This window comes from Mustelus asterias, chromosome 17 (genome assembly GCF_964213995.1).
Source record: "Mustelus asterias chromosome 17, sMusAst1.hap1.1, whole genome shotgun sequence".
Lineage (NCBI taxonomy): Eukaryota > Metazoa > Chordata > Chondrichthyes > Carcharhiniformes > Triakidae > Mustelus > Mustelus asterias.
The window spans coordinates 52,040,148-52,058,027 of NC_135817.1; the positions used below are offsets into that span (position 1 = coordinate 52,040,148).

At 41.5% G+C, this 17,880-nt stretch overlaps 1 protein-coding gene across 1 annotated transcript in view; it reads left to right on the top strand.

Annotated features, from left to right (window-relative positions):
- The window catches only part of mab21l3 (mab-21-like 3), a 46,222-nt gene that overhangs the window by 11,428 nt on the left and 16,914 nt on the right, over positions 1 to 17,880 (top strand). The window contains exons 4-5 of the mRNA XM_078232010.1: positions 12,161 to 12,452; positions 17,154 to 17,335. Of these exons, the coding sequence (XP_078088136.1) occupies positions 12,161 to 12,452; positions 17,154 to 17,335 (474 nt within the window). The remainder of the gene's footprint in view (positions 1 to 12,160; positions 12,453 to 17,153; positions 17,336 to 17,880) is intronic.

Below are 17,880 nucleotides of genomic sequence, written 5' to 3' on the forward strand. Positions count from 1 at the left end.
CATTTGGCTTAGTGGTAGGCCATGTGAGCGAGCATGATGGGATGCATCACAATAGTACCCTTTACGAACTCAAATGCCCCAAGTTGCTTCATAGAGGTATTATAAAGCAAAGCATGATATTGAACCATGTAAGGAGATATTAGGTCTCCTGATCAAAAGTTTGGTCAAAGTGGTAAGTTTTGGGAGGTGCCTTAAAGAAGAAAAGCAAGACAGAGAGATGCAGGGAGGAAGTCCTACGTGTACTGTTTGTGGAGTCTTGTGTGCAAATTCATTGCCACACTTCCCTCTAATGGAATTTTGGATTGCAATCCATAAGAACAGCATTGAAAATCTTGGGCCTGAATTTCACACCTGTCAGGCATATAGGATCGCCAGGGCTGGACCCCATAGGTTTCCGCTTCTGGCTGGGAATGTCGAAACAATGCAGTTTTATGCTGGCTGGCTAATTAAGGGCCATCCAGCTTGAAACACCTCCCCACATTACAGAAGGGCTGCCGGCAGGGGTGGGAGTGCCTAGCAGGTGGTTTCAAATCTGCTGAGGCAGAAGATTGCCAAGAGTTCCAGATGGAGTACAAGGAACTGTCCAAAAATAAGCTACAGCGATGGCATCAGCACCTGCTTGACGTGTGTGTGGGAGGGCACATGGTGCCTCTCCCTACTTCTCGGACCAGTGCATGAGCACTCTGAGGCAGAGAGTGTCAGGAGGAAAATCCAGATGCTGCAGGATGGAAAGAGGAGGCTGCCCGGATCACTTGTCAGTCATGGTTCAATGCACCTGGATTGACAAAGGTATAATCATCTCCGCTTGCCAACAAGTGGGTACTGAGTTGGCATGGACCAGCGTGGAGAAATCTTACAGGGTGGCCATCTTTAATGGCACTTGGGATAAGCCTGGCTGGCTTTGTCTGTCCAGTAATGAAAGAATTTGAGGACCCATCTGAAGAGCGCCTCAGTGGCTGGCTTGATGCAACTGATTGGGACACTCCACACACATCCCCCTCATGATACCTGGAAAAATCTTGATGCAAAACTATTGAGGGCTACTGTGACCTTGAGCATTGGCATTAGATGTTCCCCTCACACAGTTGGAGGTGATCTCTGGCATTATGATGTCATGGTGCCCCTAGAAAAGCAGAGCCTGCTGTAGTACTGGACCTCAGATGTGTTGAGGTAGCTGGATCGCTGCTACACACTCTGGCAGCAGAATAATGGCGTCTCATGTGGTCCCTTCTGCCTTGCTCTCCCCACTGCTTCTGTCTTTTTGTTTTTTGTCACACACTCTGACACACCACCCAACACTAGTCCACACTGACAAAAGTTTGCAGCTGTTTTTTTTAAAGCCCAATCCCCTGTGTATTCCTGGAAAGGGAGAGAATGCACAAGCTCTAGCACACTCAGGCTTTCTGAAAAGTCACCAGGCTCGGAGCTAAGTCAAAGCAAGTATACCTGTCTTTTGCTAACTATTTTTTAAAGAGAAGTTTAACTTTTTAGGGAACTTTTGCTTGATAGATTAACACTTAAGACTTGCATCTTGTCCTGTTTTAAGTATTGTTCAGTTGTTAAAGGTAAAGCTAATTCATTTGTTATAATTAAACTGTATTGTTAAATAAAAGTTTAATCACTGAGAATCAATGGCTCTGTCTGTAGTATAGCATATAAAGATTTATTTCTCTCCCTTTATCATTACCTTCCTGGTCTATAGTCAAAGCAATACACAATGGAGCGGAAAAGCATGCAAGATGGGTGAAAGCTCCATGTTCTGTCCCCACTGAGGCTGAATTTCACCCACTGAAATGATCTGAGACATTGATTTGCAGTTTTTCAAGAAAAATGTATGGAACTACAGAATATCCTCTCTAAATTACCAGGAAGAAAGTGCTGAAAATTCCTTAACTGATTATAATGTTCCTAGTTGTAAATAGGCAGAAATATGAATGTAATTCCTCAACTACCATGGAAAATCTTGGAATCCCAAAATTTGCCTTAGTCAGTCACTTTGAATCAGTAGACATGCTAATGGTATAACATGAAGATTTATATACCACTCAAAATCATTATTGTCGCCTTTGCCTGTAGTCTTTTAAAAGTCATACGATTAATAGGATGAGCTAAGCCTGCAGGAAAGTCCAGTTTCATTTTTATTTTTAAAATACAAGCAGTTGCTGCCTGAGGTTCTCTATTTTCAAGAGCAAACTTCTTTAAATATAATAACTCCAGGAGTCTGCTCTGAAGGAACCGTGCTTTTATTGCACAAAATGAAAATAAACAATAACCACAAAACTGTGGTGAACACAACAGGTCCCTTCCAGGACTGAAAGGTTAATGGACCCTCTCGGGTCTTGCTTTATACAGGCTTGGTATACAAGTTGTACTTTGGCTAATTACCAATCCCCAGAGAGCTTGTATTCGACAAACCCAAACGGGAGGTCAATTAGTGATTTCCCCATGCAGATCATGGGCATTATCACAAGCTAAAAATTGACATGCTCGTGGGGGAAATTTCAGGTGACTGCAGTAGCTTGGAAGGAACCTGAAGCAAAATATTGCAACCTGTGGTGGCATTTCCAACTGAGAAAAGCTTGCCCCTCCCTCCCCTGTTTATTCAGCAGACAAGAGACTGAACAGATCTGTAACTAGCTGTGAAATGATAATTGGAGATGTGCAGGGAAGAGATACTTGACTTGTAGAACCTACTACTTCTCCGCATGCTGAAAGTGTAATGGGAATCTAAAGAGATTAGACTAACCTACTGTGGCCTGGATTTTCCCACTTGGTTGCTAAAATGGAAGCTAAACTGCATTCCTGCCCATCAGTGTTAAACTAGTCCCAATGTATCTGCCTTTGTCCAGTTTCATTCTTTAGAGACTTTTTACTTATTTGTGGGTCTGGATTCCCAGACCAGGTAAGGGTAGCAGATTTCCTTCATTAGACTTTTGATTTCAGATTCCACCATCTGCCATGCTGGCATTTGAACCTGGTTCCTCAGAGCATTAACCTGTGTCTTTGGATTACAGTGACAACATCACTGCACGCTGCCTCTTACTTCCAAATGTTGCTGGGCGCATGCATCTCAAATATTGCAGGCTTTGCATCCTTTGCAGATGCTGCTACACTGTGTTAAACCGGATGGAGCAGCAGAAAAGATCAACACAGACTGTACCAATTTGGGTTAATACACTTTTTCTAAAGCTGGTGCTTACATAACCACTGGCCCCACATTTAAAGATTGCCACATTTAACCTGGCAAAGGGCAGTCCAAGTGGAAGGGATGTACAAAGGGCATGATTCGGGCTCCATAGAAGAAGGTCAATGATTGTCTTTGTATTCCTGTGTAACTACTCACTATGGGACAAAGTTTGATTCCAACTCCAGGTTAGCTAAGGGAATTTGAGACAATTGTACCTGAAGTAATTTTGCACTCGTCCTCACTGCATTGAATAGTTTGCAAATGATGCCAAACTTTTGTGAACTGTGGATGATAATTAAACTTCAAGAGGGCATAGGTTGGTGAAATGGGAAGACATTTAGCAGATGTAATTTAATGAAGAGGAGTGTAACATAATAAAGTTTTGTAGGAAGAATAGGAAAGAGTAAAATTCTGAAGGGGTGTAGGGGTATATATGGTACACATTGTTGAAGATAACAGGGCAGGTTGAGAAAGTAGTTAATAAAACATATGAGATCCTAAGCTTTATTAATATAACAGAAAAGCAAGGAAACTATTATGAACCTTTATAAAATACACTATTCTGAGTGGTGTGTTCAGTTCTGGGTACCAAACTTTATGAAGAGGATGCTGAAAGATGTATGAGAATGGTTCCAGAGATGAGGACGATTTAAATAATGAGGATGGAAAGGAGAAGCTGGGGCAGCCCTCTTTTGAGAAGAGAAGGTTGAAAGGTGATTTTTTTAAAAAATATATGGAGTTGTTCAAAATCATGAGGGGTTTGGACAGAGTACATGGGGAGAACAGCCTGTTCCCATTGACTGAAAGGTCAAGAACCAAAGGACACCGCTTTAAGATGAATGGCAAAAGAAGCAGAGGCAACTTGAGGAGAAGCATTTTACAGTGAGTCTGAGTAGCTTCAGTAACCGCTGTGTGTTGACATATGCATGTTGTTGCCTGAAGTGACATTGGTGCAGGAAGCAGCCTGGAGTGAACACACCTTGTAATAAAGCTCCGTTAGTTTTTAACCCTCTGCACCTCCTAGCATCAATGCACAACACAAAAGCTGGCAACTAGGGCTTCGAATGGCACTTGCTAACCCGGGAAGGAAAAAATATTTATGAAAAGTCTGTAGAGAAGACTTGGAAGAAAAGCTCTCGCGTGTGCTCTGGTCATCACGGGCAAGGTGGGCATTGGTAACAATCCTCTGCAGAGCAATTATAGAGCTGGGTGTGTCATTCTTAGAAAAAAAGGCTGAAGTTCAGATTGTTGCCTTGTTTAAATGGGAAAAGCAAGGTAGCTGCTGAAGACATGTTGCTAAGTGTGCTTACAGGGAGCCTCCACTAGGAAGAAAATGGCAGCAGTTTTCGACACTGGGATCTTTTGGTGAAAATGTGGAGCAATGGGGCTTCTATGCTGAGTGTTTTGACTATTTTGAGCAGGCAAATGAAATAGTAGAAGATGCTAGGGTTGCCATGTTCCTGAGCGTGATGGGAGGAAAATTGTTCAATCTCCTAGTGTGCAAGCACATGATTGGCTGAAGCCTTTGGTGATTGTAGTGCACTTCAGATTCCACAAAAGAGGGCAAATCAATTGTGCAATTCATGGCTGCATTAAAAAGACTTGCAGAGTACTGAGTTCAGTGATATGCTGAATGATACAATTTGGGACAGCTTGGTCTGTGGTCTGCAAAATGCGGCAATACAGAAATGGTTGCTAACCAAGACTAAACTAGCTCTGAGAAAGACCATGGAAATTGTTGTTTCAATGGAGCTGGCTGCAAAAGAAGCTCAACAGATGAGTTTTGAACACACAATGTAAGCTGAGTCAACACTTAGGAGTTTCAAAACTCGTACATACTGATGTGCAAAGTCAGAGCATTCGGCTGCAGAATGCTGGTGCAAGGATATAAGTTTATTTATCAGTGTCACAAGTAGGCTTACATTAACATTGCAATGAAGTTACTATGAAAATTCCCTAGCCGCCACACTCCAGTGCCTGTTCAGGTAAACTGAGGGAGAATTTAGCATGGCCAATGCACCTAATCAGCATGTCTTTTGGACTGTGGGAGAAAAATGGAGCACCCGAAGGAAACCCACACAGACGTGGGGAGAACATGCAGGCTCAGCACAGAAACTGACCCAAGCCAGGAATCGAACCCCAGTCCCTGGCGCTGTGAGGCAACAGTGCTAACTGCTGTGCCACCCATATGATGAAGGAGCTGTGGGGTGCGGGGAGGTCATAATGGAGTATGTCTGCTGGAAGAAGAAGCAAGTTGCGAGCAAAAATAATAAGAAGCAAGAATGAACCAAAACATTAAACAGAATAACAGAATTGTTCGTGCTCTGCAAAAAGGTTAAGAGAAATGAAGCAACTCTCACTCTTGAGGACAAATATCACTGCATGTGTTAGCCAGCAACAACTGGGTCACTCCACTGCTGGATGATCAGCCAGTAAAGATGGAAGTCAACACTGGGGTAGCAGTCTCGCTGGTGCCAGAGATTGTATAAAGGAAAAACCCAGAAATATTCCCTTGAAAGCTTCAAGAATAGTCCGGTCCTCCTGACAAGGCCATCATGACAGGTCCCCATTGATCCTTGCCATGAGGACCTTCACCAGCGAGGCTGCTAAGACAAGTGAGCTAGGACAATTGTGCCCCAGGCTCACAATAATACTTAAATCTCTATTTAAATTGAGATCAGCCTTGTGTCCTTTTCGGGTGCGAGGCTGATCTCGCCGGCTATCCGGTCCCAGTAAGGTTGTGATAGGTGAGAAATTGGGTGTGAATCCAAATTTTTTTTCTGTCTTTCTCGTGACCTTGCTGGTTTTCCCCGTCCATCAACCGATGGGATGAGAAGGTAAGATTACCCCCATAATGTTTTCTTAAAGGACAAGTGACTAGGAGCTGCAGCTAAAGTGGACATCCACGGAGGAACAAAGATTTGAGCCCACACTACACAGCAGCTGTTTGTGCTGCCGTCAAAGTGATGAGCAATCTTCCAGTTTGTCAGCACACTAAGAGAAGCAGGGTGATAAAAATGTTAAAAGGCAGATTATCGAAGGAAAGGCACAATGGTCTTGAACAGAACTATGAGTGAATTATTTTTGCCACTGATAAAATATTTCAAAATGATTTAGAGCAAGTTGGAAGAATGTTTGTTTGTGCACCGGGGAGGTCAAAAATCTCCAAGTGTAGAGGAAAGCTAGAGGGTGTTGGTTACAGAACAGTGTCTTTTTAAGAAGTCTTTGTAATCTTCAGTACGTTAACAGCAAATCTTTACTAGCCGCTTGTATCTATATACATATACACAGTAAAGGGTACATGCAAGGATCGATCTCCAAATCTGGGTCTTTAGACCATAAGACCATAAGACATAGGAGCGGAAGTAAGGCCATTCGGCCCATCGAGTCCACTCCACCATTCAATCATGGTTGATTTCAACTCCATTTACCCGCTCTCTCCCCATAGCCCTTAATTCCTCGAGAAATCAAGAATTTATCAATTTCTGTCTTGAAGACGCTCAACGTCTCGGCCTCCACAGCCCTCTGTGGCAATGAATTCCACAGACCCACCACTCTCTGGCTGAAGAAATTTCTCCTCATCTCTGTTCTAAAGTGACTCCCTTTTATTCTACTCACTGACCCTAGGTCTGGGTCATATGCCTTTTTGCTTCACTACGAGCAGGTACTGTGCTCAGTCCCACATTAACTGTGTATAGGCCAGATCCTTCTACATCAATCAGCAACTGTGTTGAGTTTATTGCCCAAAGAGCCTTCTACTTACTGTCCAAAATGGCATCTAGGTCCTCTCCTTTCAATCCCCTTTTTTTGGTTCTAAGAAAATAAAAACCATTTTTGCTGCAGGTTTGAAGTTGTTGCTAGCAGCCCCTCCTCTGATCCATAAATTTAAAATTGCTGAGCTTGAAAGCAACTGTGGTGAAAATGACTGCTGCCATACATGAATGGCCAAGACAAAAGAGAGATAACCTCCAGATTTTATTACTTTCCATTCCTATATGATGTCTGAATGAGTCATACTTATATAGGTTCATCCATAAGTTTTGACCTGCCTACTGTGCTGATCCTGTGCTGATGTTGTCTAAAGGTTCAACAAGGTTCTGTGAACAACTGTGTTCTTAAATGTCCTCATGTGTCTATCAATGGCACTGGTTTTATGGCAACCAGCATCTGAAACCAAAGTTTATCTCAAAAGACCTGAATTATCTTATTTTTCTGTGTTTTCTTTGGTTTCCAGCAAGACTTAGAAACGGTGGCACAGTGGTTACTACCGCTGCCTCATAGCGCCAGGGACTGAGGTTCAATTTTGGTCACTGTCTGTGTGGAGTTTGCACTTGGGTTACCTTCGGGTGCTATGGTTTCCTCCCACAGTCCAAAGATGTGTGGGTTAGGTTGATTAGCCATGGTAAATTGACCCTAGTGTCAGAGTGATTAGCAGGGTAAATATGTGGGGTATGGGAATAGGGCCTGGGTGGGATTGTGACCGGTATCGACTTGATGGGCCGAATGGCCTCCTGTACAGTAGGGATTCTACGAATAGCATGGACATTCAAATAGTTTTCCCCTCAATTAATTGTTTTCCATTACTGAAAATTAGAGGTTTCATACAGTTGAGTCTTCACAATTTAAAATAGTTTATTTGTGCTAATAAAAATTGATTCATCCAGTTTCCTTAATTAAACATCATAAATAGCAACAAGATAGCAATATTAAAATTTTAATTCGGATTATTTCAACCAAGCAACTTTGAATTAGGTGTCCTGTCACAGCCAGAATGTACTTGCTCTCTCACTGCCAGTAATCAGTATGTTTTGTGTGGAAAGAGGGGAGTCTTTTCTTAGCCTTGAAGTTTGTTTCCCAATTAAATAATTCTGCAGCAAGCTTTCATTAGTTTAAAATAAAGATTGCTTATTCTTGCCCTGAATTAATGCAACCTCACAAACTTGGTCTTGTGCACACATACACACATACAAAGATTGGGTACAGATTAATATAGTGCACTTTTACAGGTTAAAGTTAATTTATTCTCTGATTTATGATTTCTGGTCTCCTGTGCGGCAGGCCTGTGGTTTCTTGAATGGGTTCAATGATTTAAAGTGAGGATCTTGTAAAGCAAAGGGCTCACAGCAGGTCTTGTGGTTTCTTGCAGTTTGAGGACTTAAAGACCTGCAGCTAGTTTCAGTGTGTGGTTCTTAGGCTGGCTGACAGTTAACAGTTCTGATGAATTTGCTGAGTCCTGGGATAATAAGGGTGCAGTCGCTGAAAGCAGTTTCATTCACATGACCACCAGATTAGACCTCTGAGGCCCACTTGGTTTAGTTTATATTCGGAAAGCCATCATGATTTAATGAAGTTGACAGTGGCCATCGAGTTTTGATTTTCCTTTTTGTCCAGTGTGAAATGTGGAGATAGTCTGGAAAAGTTTATTTACTAGTGTCACAAGTTGGCTTACATTAACACTGTAATGAAGTTACTGTGAAAATCCATAGTCTGGGAAACTCAAGTTTCTAGACTTTGGAACGTCCTTAGATGAATTCCACAAATGGCTGAGAGGTACCCTCACTTGTATCTCCATACTTAATTAGGTATTCGCTGGAGACTTGACACGTTTGCAGTCCAAATGCTAAAAGTCACATGATTGCAGAGGCCGTCTTAACAGCTTCTTCTTGTCTTTTTTTTAAGCATTAACAAAGTTCATAATATGACTTGCCTGTACTGGGCATGACAGTAGCCAAAGGAAGATTTGAAGAAGGGGGTTGAGGAAACTTGTCTAGTTAAATATTTTACAGCTATCTTAATCATTGGTATTGAAATAGATGTGATATGACAATTTTATCTTGTATATCTGAAAAAAATTTTGTTTCCTCAAGCAGTCTTATATTCTCAAGTACTTTCTGGGTTTTTTTTCTACTCTCCAGTTCTGATTTTAAATTCATAGTTTGATTTTATTTTTCTTCCTAAAGAACTTGTTTCATTTGTTTTGCTAGGACCAGCTGGCTCTAGTGGCTAAATGGTCATCAATTCTGACAGGAAAGCGAGCCCAACATGCTTCTATCCAGGTACACATCATAGTGATTAGCTCCCATAGCCCATCCTCGCATCCCAACACTTTTCCAGACTCCCATTTCCTAGTGCAACACAAAAACCCTCCTGTAACTTGATCTGCACCTTCTCCCCATCCCCCTTATCCAGCTCTAGATTACAATGATCTTTTCCTCGTCCACCCTAACTGTGCATCCAACTGTCTTTTTTTTAAGTTCTACTCCACCATTCTGTACAGTTAACTTGCTAATTGTGTGAAACTAAAATATTTCCAATGTTCCGCCTAGTTGTTCCCCAAAATGCTCCTTTTTATATGGTTCTGGGTGATCTGCTGACAAAAATGTATTGTCAAGATTATAGTGTAAAGAAGAAAACAAACGTTTGTCCACAATTTCCACTGGTTAATAGTTTGCACGTGGATTGATGTTTGGTATCTTGGTACCTCAAGCTAAATAACCAGAAATTGCATCTTCCTGCATCCTTTCAATTCTTCTAATTTATAGGCCTTGACAATAATGCTATTAATGTGTGGATTAGAACATTAATATGACTTTGCGAGAGCAATTCACTTGAATATAATGGAACCAGCTTTCGAAGTACGGCAAATATGCAAACACAGTAAGAGCAAAAATGGGATGAGAACCAAATGTAACGAAGTGCTCAATAAAAGCAGTTTATTTGTATTTTCAATGTTTTGCTGCAATGGAACCTACTTGGGACAATCATGGTGTATCCACTCTGTTAAAATGAACTTGCACAGGGCCCCCTTTGTGTCTGTAGTTATAAATGTATCTGCAAGTGATAAGAACATACAAATTAGGAGAAGGCCCCTTAAGCCTGCTCTGCCATTCAATGAGATCATGGCTGATTTGGTCGCAACCTCAACTCCACATTCCTGAATAGAATCTGTCTAGCTTTGCCTTAAAAATATTCAATGATTTTGCTTCCACCACCTTTTTGAGGAAGATATTTCCAAAGACTCATGACCATTAGAAGAAAAGAATTCTCAACATCTGTCTTAAAATGGTGGCCCCTTGTTTTGAAACAGTGACCCTGAGTTCCAGATTCTCCCACAAGAGGAAACATTCTTACTGCATCCACCCTGTGAGACCCCTCAGGATCTGGTATGTTTCAATCAAGTTATCTCTTTGCTCCTTGCAACTTCAATAGATACAAGCCTGGACTATCCAACATTTCCTCATAGGATAACCTGCCCATTGCAGGTATTAGTTTGGTAAACTTTCTCTGAAGTATTTACGATGCATTTACATCCTTCCTTAAACAATGAAGAATTGAAAAATAGTGATGTAACAATGTTTCTATTCATTGTACTTTTCCCAAAATCAAGTTCTCCATTAAAATCAGTTCCTATTTAGCAGAAGTGAATTTGATCAGCTAGGGTCTTATCATAATAAAAGCAAACACCTATTGCTGAGTGTTTTATTCTGAGTTGAATCCAATAAAACTGAGTGCTTTTTAACTATTACTAGTCGTGCATGTATCAAAGGATGCTGCACCAATATAGACCTATTCTCAAAAACAAATTGCCTGAATTAAATTGTAATCAAATAGACTTGTGATATTCACCATGATCAAATACCCCATGGACACTCATTCCCAAGTCAAACACAATGGGTGGGATTTTACGACCTCGCTCATCCCGAGGTCAGCGGACTTTTCCATTGTCCGCCCCTCGCCCGCTCCGATTCCCATGGCGGGCGGGACGGTAAAACTCCAGCAATGGGCACGATTTTCCAGCTGTTCCTGACTGTGGGATCTTTTGGTCCCATCGAATGTGGTCCTCTGCCGCTGTGGAGCCCATGGAAAACCTGTTGACAGCAGCAGGACTGGAAGACAGTATCTTAGTATCATCCGCAAACCTGCTAATCAGACCAGCTATATTTTCTTCCAGGTCATTTATATATATATTATAAACAACAGAGGTCCCAGCACTGATCCATTTGGAACACCACTAGTTACAGACCTCCATTCAGAAACACCCTTCCACCGCTACCTTCTGTCTTTTATGGCCAAGCCAGTTCTGAATCCATCTAACTAATTAATTTACCCTTGATCCTGTGTGATTTAATCTTTTGCACCAGCCTGCCATGAGGCACCTTGTCAAATGCTTTACTGAAGTCCATGTAGACAACATCCATGGCCCTTCCCTCGTCAATCATTTTTGTCACCTCCTCAAAAAGCTCTATCAAATTAATGAGACATGACCTCCCTCCTACAAATCCATACTCTCTGTCGCTAATAAGACCATTCAGTTCCAAATGTATATAGATCCTATCCCTAAGAATCTTCTCCAACCACTTCACTATCACTGATGTGAGTCAATGCTCGATGAAGTGGAGAAAATGCACAAGGGAACAATGTAAAAAGAAAAAAGGTTTATATGTGATCAGAGAATAATTTTATTTTTAGATAGTTAACTTTAATGGCCTCCAGTGTGCAAGTCTTTTATTTATCTGCCTCTTGTTTAAAAATAAATGATCTTGCTATACCCTGTGCACACATTGATTTAAATTTTTATTCTAGTTTACACATTACTATGCACTGGTTCAATTATAATCTTACTCTCTCAAACAAGCTATTGATCATTAATGACATTGGTGTCATCACATCAGTGATACATGGGGCAACCCAAGTGTTTTGCCTCGAGCTGCTTCTGTCAGCCATGCTGTCTGATGATTTTTGCTGTGCTTATTCAAACAGATCAGACATATTCTTGCAAATGCAGTCATGCAGATAATCATTTTAGCTGAGATACTTCACACATAATTTGTAATATTCACATTCACGACGTAGATAATCATAATTAATTACAAAACAAAACAGTGTCCATCAATTGTGTGCTCGAGCCTCAATGCTGACTGTAATGCCTGCAAGGGAATGCTGGTTTCCAAGTGGTGTTCTGCTTTCTCTCAGGTTCAGTCACCAACACAATTTTTCATTATGGTTCCCGTCCGAGGCCTGGCAGCTTACACAGAACGGAAGGTACGCCAGTGGCGCTATTACACCTTGACTGGTTCCAAGCTCATCTCACCCGTTCAAGAGCCCGAGAAGCTTCATCAGTGGCTGGAGGTGGATCAGTTCCTGAAGAGTTCTCAAGAATGGCACCAGTCAGATGTGACTATTGAAGGTGACATTGTTCCTTCTAAAGTGGTTGCTGTCTTTAAAGCGCTGCTTGAGAGACCACTCCAGGCCTCCAATTTTCAGGGTAAGTAGAGGATTAAAATGATCAATTTAATTTTAAACATAGACTCAGATCTAGATGTTGCAGTCAGCAGCAAAGCAAGGGTGTTCTTTGCTGACTTTGAAGAAAGCTGCCCGAAAGATCCAATGATGTCTTTGGCGTGGTTTCCCCTAATTATGAAGTTAATACACTGTTAAAACTTAGTTACGCCCCTCATTTGATAAGGTATAAATTTTTCAAAGGTTTTTACAGCAAATCTATCATTGTAGAAGTGGAAATTTGCCAAATCATAATTGCAATGATTTGTGGTCTGAGGTAACCTCTATGGTGCATCCCACTGAGGAGCATAAACTGTACAAATGTTTGTCAAACATACAATATTAATCCCTCAATCAACATCACAAAAACAGATTATCTGATCATTGTCACATTGCTGTTTGTGGCAACTTGATGATGTACAAGTTGACTGATACATTTCTTACATTACTACACAGACTGCACTTCGGAAGTACTGGGGTAAAAGATGCTTTGAGATGTCTGAAATTAGAAAATAAAGAGTTGCATTTATATGGCGTTCAGGAAAAGCGCTGTATAAATGCAACTCTTTACTTTCTAATTTCATCACAATCTCGCAGCAAATAACGGTATTTGTGTGACCAATTCACTTTTGGTCTGGCATCCGTATATTTTGTTAACTTTAAGAAAACTTCCACAAGATGTCTAGAATGGATTGACAGAGTGCAGAGCTAGTTAATGCATTACATTACTATTCTAAAATCTATATAAAAAATAATTGAATTGTCCACGAACAGAGATTGTGTGATAATGGGAACAAAATCATAAGCAAATGTGTGTTATATAGTGAAAGCATCCTCATTGATCTAGTGAGTAAACTGTATAGTACCAAACCACACTATGATATGTTGGTCTTTGCCAAGTTTCCGACCCTCATCTGGGCAATAGGCTTCGGGGCCAGCGAAGGGAAAATTCGTCCTAGTTTCCTCCTTCTGATCACTGATCAATCATGCTGGGGAGTGCATGTGTGTGGATGTGGGTTGAGGTTATGATCAGGCTGTCATGGTGGAAAAGCCTGCAGACGCTCACTGGGGGGATGTTAATGAAAAGGCAAATCTGGTCTTGTTCATTTTACACTGTTAAAACGATTCTCATTGCCTGCTCATGAGTGAAGTATGATGACTGCTGAGGCATTTGGCACCTGTGAAACAGCACACCATCACCTTCAAGGGAGGAGAAAATATGGAGGAAACTTTTAATACTGGCTTCTGTGGAAGACTACAGAACACTGATGGTAGATCAATGATAGGTCAGACACGATCATCATTTTTCTCTGAACTTGAGATGCTTATCAAAGAGGTGACCAGGCGCAGAAACCAGAGCTGGATTTACCAGCCTTTTAAGGTGGCCTTGGAGACAGCAGGGCCGGAAATGTGGCAGGGGAAAGGCATCACAAGGGGTGCTTGATGTCTTCTCGCTGCAATGGCATACTACCTCAGTGCTGCCCTCTGCTGAGGTAACTATGGTATTACATTGATTCCTGGTGAACCATTTGTCCCAGTTTGACAGAGACTTTTGTGAGCTTTTCTTCTTCCTGGAGTTCTGTATTGGATTTTAATCGGGCTAGCCTGTTGGAAAGAGCTGACTTTTCTACATTTCTATATTGTTGCACGAACCTCAGTGGCACAACTGTTCACTGGGTGGCTAATTTGATCAATGATTGAGACCATAAGAGCGGAGGAGGAAGGAGTTAACCGGGTTTCTATTCCCAGTTGATATTGTTTGCAAGAATACCACTGAAGATGTTTAGGCCAGAACAGGAAGTTAGACATTTCACCACCAGTTGTCAATCTCTCATGTTACAGGTTGTTGTTACCTTCCCAAAGAATACAAAAGTTGAGCATGACCTTGGGTTGCTGTGAGGTGCCAATGTATAGACCAGAATGGTATCATGACAGGTGCACATACAAATCAGTTGTGTATTACATAAGGCTTCAAAATGAAGAGATTGTGTGCAAGGCTGTAAATGAAGTACATTCAGATAATGGGTGTGATGTGTTGTGTGGTATCTAGGCAATAAATTAAATCATTTTAACACAGGGTGAGAAAAGGGCTCTTTAAATCAGCTGAACAGCTATTGTGATGTGCTACTGATATTCAAATAGCAATATTCAAAATGTGAACATAGCGTGGATGTAGTAGAATACAGTTTATTCCACAAGAGGAAGAAACCCTTGCGATGAAGTGATGCTTGTTTACTCAACTCAAATAAACTCAGTGGGTTGCATTTTATTGGGGGTTGGACTGCTTGCCCCGCTGGTAGGAAGTTAACCAGAAGCTTGCCCCACAACCATAACACGCTGCAGGAGTGCTAAATTGTTTAAGATTGGGACTTCTGCCTCACAGTGGGAGCTGCAGGCTGGTAGCTCCATTGGGCCCAATAGCGCCAGACCTCAGTCGTGCGGACTGCTGGGGCTACAGGAAGAAGCCCAAAAAGGATCATGGCTGCCCAGACAGGTAAACAACAGGATTTTAGAGCAGGAGGGATCCTAGAGCTCGGGTGTGGGGGAAGGGGAGGTTCAATTTTCTAAGTCATGTGGTGCAGAAGAAGGGCACAGTGCCATCTTGGGGCTCCCCCCCCCCCATTTAAATACCTGCTCACCTAGGGTATTATGGGGGTGGGCGGGAAGGTAGTGGCTTAGCCATTTGACCTATTTTATATGTCCATTTTTCCCGCGTCCCAGCCAAAAACACACAGTGGGAGGCATGCAAAATCCAGCCACGATATACCATTACGTTTCAATATGCGCACCGCACCTTTCGTGTGAGCAAAATGAAATAGGAATGATTTTGGTGAAACACATGGAAGATAGTAAAGTATTTTCTGCTTGTCATGCAGAAGCCATTAAGTTACAGTGCATTGTTCATCAACAAATAACCAATTATTCCACATTGAGTGGGTTGCCTACAGAGCGCTGAGCTATTCAAAATGTACACGTTCTCTCCCATCCACCTCTGCATGAAATTCTGCAAGTACACCATACTGTTTCACAAAGCTAGGCCCCTGGCTAACTTTGATAGGAAGGCTGCCTATCGATCTTTGTATTTTCCTGGTTTAATGGTTCACAATCCTCTCTGTGCTGTAGCATCAAATGGGTCAACAGGTGAAACTCTATTAAGATGTTGTTCGCTGGATTGTACGCTAACCCTGCTGTGAGGTAAAATAATTTAATGCAGTAGAAGTCTGTTTTAACCAATCAGGCAGGTTGCTAAAAGCACACCTTGCTTGCAGTCAGATACAATGATATAATTTTAAACAATGGGTAGGATTTTATTGCTGGCTGTTTGGAACATATTTGGCTGCTGCTCAATCCAATTTATACATCGTTCCTGATTGAAAATTGCGAATTGAAACAGTTGGTGGTTTAATGCTGGCGACCAAGAGGACCCACTTCACTGCATTTTAGTTGCTCTGAGCAATTGCTTTAACTAGGTGAATATAATGATGAGTTCTGGAAAGAATAATAGCAAAGCACCGAGGGAAATAAATGGAGTTTCAACTGTCTCGAGTTCCAAGCCGTTTTGTTTGAGTAATAGCCTGGTTACATTGCCAAGAGCGCACCACAGAGTCTCCAGAAGGAACATGCCAGTGGAAATGCTGCCAATTACACTCTGACAGATGGAAATTCATTCTGGGTGTGTATCTATGCATGTGGGGCCAGATTGTTTGGCATCTTGCAGCTATCTATTAGTCACCTGTGGTGAGAACTTTCATAACACATAAATGTTGCACTTGATTAGTTTCTTTGTCAACATCAAAGTTTTATGCTCTGTTTCACCATTGGAACTCAGCAAGTAGGGATGAGTGGCACATCTTAACTCTCCTGGATTACATTGCAAAATGTAGTCTCATTTTTGGCAAAATCAAATTTGGATTTGGGTGAGCTATTCATTATTTTAAATTCCAAACTGGATGTGCAATGGGGCAAAATGTTTCCTCTGCATAGACCAATCTATTTTGGAACGTCAAGCCTGTGAGGTTTCGGCATGCTTTTTGTTTAATTACATCTCTTTTAAAAATGATGCTTTTTCAAAATGTGTTATTTGTTTGAGTTCCTGATGATTTTGTGACATTATTATTGAATGGTAACTCCTTACAAGATTATTATTTATTATCTAACTAGGGTGGCACAGTGGTTAGCACTGCTGCCTCACAGCGCCAGAGATCTGGGTTCGATTCACGGCTTGGGTCACTGTCTATGTGGAGTCTGCATGGGTTTCCTCCGGGTGCTCCGGTTTCCTCCCACAGTCCAAGACTGCACTAGCTAGGTGCATAGGCCTTGCTAAATTCTCCCTCAGTGTACCCGAACAGGTACCGCAGTATGGCGACTAGGGGATTTTCACAGTAACTTCATTGCAGGGTTAATGTAAGCCTACTTGTGACACTAATAAATAAACTTAAAACTTATATTCAAGTATTTAAAACCCTGCCTTTATGCAAGATAATTGAGTGGATTTTTCATTGTTTTAAGATGCAATTTGTTGTAACAAGGGTTTCTCTCTTCTCTTTGTTTGCACTCTTTTCATTCTCTCTCCCCCTCTCTCTCTCTCCACCACCTCCTTTGCCTTTGTCATATTGTGAGAAAGAGAAACAATGCCTCCAAATCTCAACCTACCCATTGAGTAAAAATAATTCTGTTCTGCCCGCAGGAAAAATCAATGTTCTGGAAAGCGTTGGCCCAACTATTCGACTTGCTGTGGAAACAACAGAACAACATGTTGAGGTGGAGATTGTGCCAACCATTGAAATTGCCAACCACTGGCCAAAGAAAGCACGTTGGCCACGGTTTCTGAAACGTTGGCCATCAAAAGAAAAGGCTCGAACTGTCAAGGTTAAATAGAGAAAATGCATTTAGCAATATAAAAACTGAACGAGAAATCTGTTTGTGTTACAATAAGTAAATGTAGGGTAGATATCAAGAAGCTGAAGGAACTTTTAAAAATACTTTTAAAATTTGCTGTATGGTTATTTTGGGGAGGCGGGGGGGGGGGGAAGATGTACAAAACTATGTTCTGCAAAGGTGGCATAACCCTTGGGATATTTCAGGGAGGTGGCTACCCATGACTTATCAGTTATAATGAGAGTGCCTATAAGATTGATGCAAAGACTAGTGAGAGTCAAAACAGGAGCAAAGACAAGGAAATGATGATTAATGCATTGATTTGAAGATGGAAGATTTTTTTCTGGGCTAATAGGCCCAAAGATCGAGGGATATAAATTAGTCATGGATAGTGGTGTGAAACAGATGCTATAAGATTGGCCACACAGAGCTCAGTACTTAATTCCATTAATTGTAATGAAATTGAATATTGGGTGTTGTGTATAATAGCAGCCAACCTGAGACTGCCCATTTTTCACCACCCCTGAAGATTATAA